Source organism: Loa loa, assembly GCF_000183805.2.
Source record: "Loa loa unplaced genomic scaffold supercont3.603, whole genome shotgun sequence".
NCBI classification, from domain to species: domain Eukaryota; kingdom Metazoa; phylum Nematoda; class Chromadorea; order Rhabditida; family Onchocercidae; genus Loa; species Loa loa.
The window spans coordinates 23,774-26,134 of record NW_018108783.1 but is presented as its reverse complement, the minus strand read 5'-3'; the positions used below and the strand labels follow the sequence as shown (position 1 = coordinate 26,134).

At 36.6% G+C, this 2,361-nt stretch overlaps 1 protein-coding gene across 1 annotated transcript in view; it reads right to left on the bottom strand.

The window, feature by feature from the left end:
• Nucleotides 1-2,014: 2,014 nt before the first annotated feature.
• The window catches only part of LOAG_14714 (histone H2A), a gene marked incomplete at both ends in the record, with an annotated part of 656 nt that continues 309 nt past the window's right edge, over nt 2,015-2,361 (bottom strand). The window contains one exon of the mRNA XM_020448846.1: nt 2,015-2,313. Within this exon, the coding sequence (XP_020301038.1) occupies nt 2,015-2,313 (299 nt within the window). The remainder of the gene's footprint in view (nt 2,314-2,361) is intronic.

The following is a 2,361-nucleotide window of genomic DNA, read 5'->3' as shown; positions in this document are numbered from 1 at the left end:
CCAATTGAGATAGAAATGAAACCGACCAAATACAATAAACCGACCTGATACAATGACACAAGACTGGTAACAGTTTGTTATTTAAAGGTTTAATGGCAGGGCCAAATAGAATTTCGTCCACTGTTGATGTCTTCGCTCTCTTGCTTTTGCCATCTGCCGTCTGCAAGGTCTTTCACAATGACGTAGTCAGTTCTGCTTTTTAGTCAATTATTTAATTGTTCTGATGTATGCTGCTTTTGATTGCTAAATTTTTTTTTTGATTGCTTTTAATAGCTTAATTGAATTTCAGTACAGTTTGTTCCATTACTTAGTCGGACCATTTCCGCTTCTGTGTGATCGAATAATGCAAAGCTTGATTTAAGTGCCAATGATCTTAGTGGTTTCATTCCTGAAACTTAACTACTGTAAATAATGTCGGTAATAGTCCTTTCTGGTAGAAATCCGTTTCAGAACCGAAAATAATCGCTTATTGACAGATGAACGAAACAATCCATTGGTTGATGTGAAGTATGTTTGTTGAATTTATGCAAAGAAAATACTCCAAACAGTGTCGAATTAATGATTTAGAATCGTCTTTTTTTTTTAATTTCATCATTTAACGACAAATTTCCAACTTTCCCGCTGTTCATAGGTAGAAAGATAAACCAAGTGCTTAAGTTTTCCAATAGTAGTTGACAAAATCTCACCACCAGCGTTTTAATCTTTCAAGGATTCCATCGTTTCAGTCATGGCGAAAGGTATAGAAATGGTCCGCATTCAACACCTGTATGAAATAAGCATAGCATCGTCTCACTTTTCACGATAATGCATTTCACTTGCATTTTTTCTCATTCATTAGCTCACAAGGAAACTTTTTCAACTTGTCGTCGAAAACGTGACATCGAAAGTAAAAAGGAAAAAACAGTGAAAAAACATTTTTTGAAATTTAATGGAATCCAAACACTATTTCTTCGGATGGATACACTGAAATCCTGCAAATACACAGAAAAGAGAGAGAGTTAGCAACCTTCTAATTAGGAAAAGAGAATTACTATTTGTTTAATGAGATTTTCCGATTTAGTAAATCACTTCGAATTTCCCGGGCATTCATTCTCTAAAGAGAAGCATTGGCGGTAAGTTTTGCGCAAATTTGTTTTCTAATATACTTTAGCTAATAATATTAGAGTTGTGCCTTATGAGAATATTTTTTTGTTTATCGAGCTTTATGTTTCTTTACCAATACTTGAATATTGTATTGACAAGTTGCTCTTTCTGCAAGTGATTTTTCGTATGTCCTGGACAGTGCTGATTTATTAGGAACCTCTACAAGCATTTTGGAAGATCTCAAAAATCTGACTTGATGTGGGAAGTGATTTGTTCATCAATCCAAATACTTCAAGCTCACATTGTCGACAGTATCAGTCGTTCTATTTCACCGCAATTAGCCATAAAAAAAGCGCTTTGTATTAGGCTACAAGCGCAATACTTTGATTGTAGCAATAATAAGCATTTCGTATTTACTAATTTATCGGGTCAAATATATTAAGCCATCTCATTCATTTATTCAGTTTCATCTAAATATTAATGATGATGTAATAAAGCGAAACACAGTGAAATGGCATCACCCTATGTAAAAGGTACCGTATCTCAGAAAGACCATCTATTACGCAGACGGTCGCTTGTGTCAGCAGAATAGAAACATCGGAAGGCGGCGACAAGCAGACACCACTACCATTTGAATTTAAGTTGTAAGTTACATGGTCCACGGTCCTAAGGTGTCTGGGCAATCTGCTATTAATGTAGCCTTACCCCAAATGTGAAATTAAAGCCGAGAAAGGTAGGCCATATTTTAATAGATGAATGCATAAGTAAATATACAAATACCTCATCTCCAATGTAATATCTTTTGATACTGCTGCAACGATAAGCTTTTTATTCCACTTCAGATAAAACGTAAGATCTAATATCATGAACATAAATATGACTCATAGTTTTATGGCTCTAAAGCGTAGGGTATGCATGACTTGAAATTAGATCACGTCATATTAAGGTCACTGTGCTTCGAAGTTGATGCCTGTTCAGTTGACAACTTGGGAAGAAGCGCGGAGTGAACATTAGGTAATACACCACCTTGAGAGATCGTGACATCGGAAAGAAGCACACTCAGTTCATCGTCGTTCCGTATAGCTAATTGCAAATGTCGGGGATTGATTCGGCTCTTATTGTTGTCGCGTGCCGCATTTCCAGCCAGTTGCAAAACTTCAGCAGCTAAGTATTCTAGCACTGCTGCAAGATACACCGGAGCACCAGCACCAATCCGATCAGCGTAGTTCCCTTTACGAAGCAAACGATGAATACGACAAACCGGAAAGTTCAATCCAG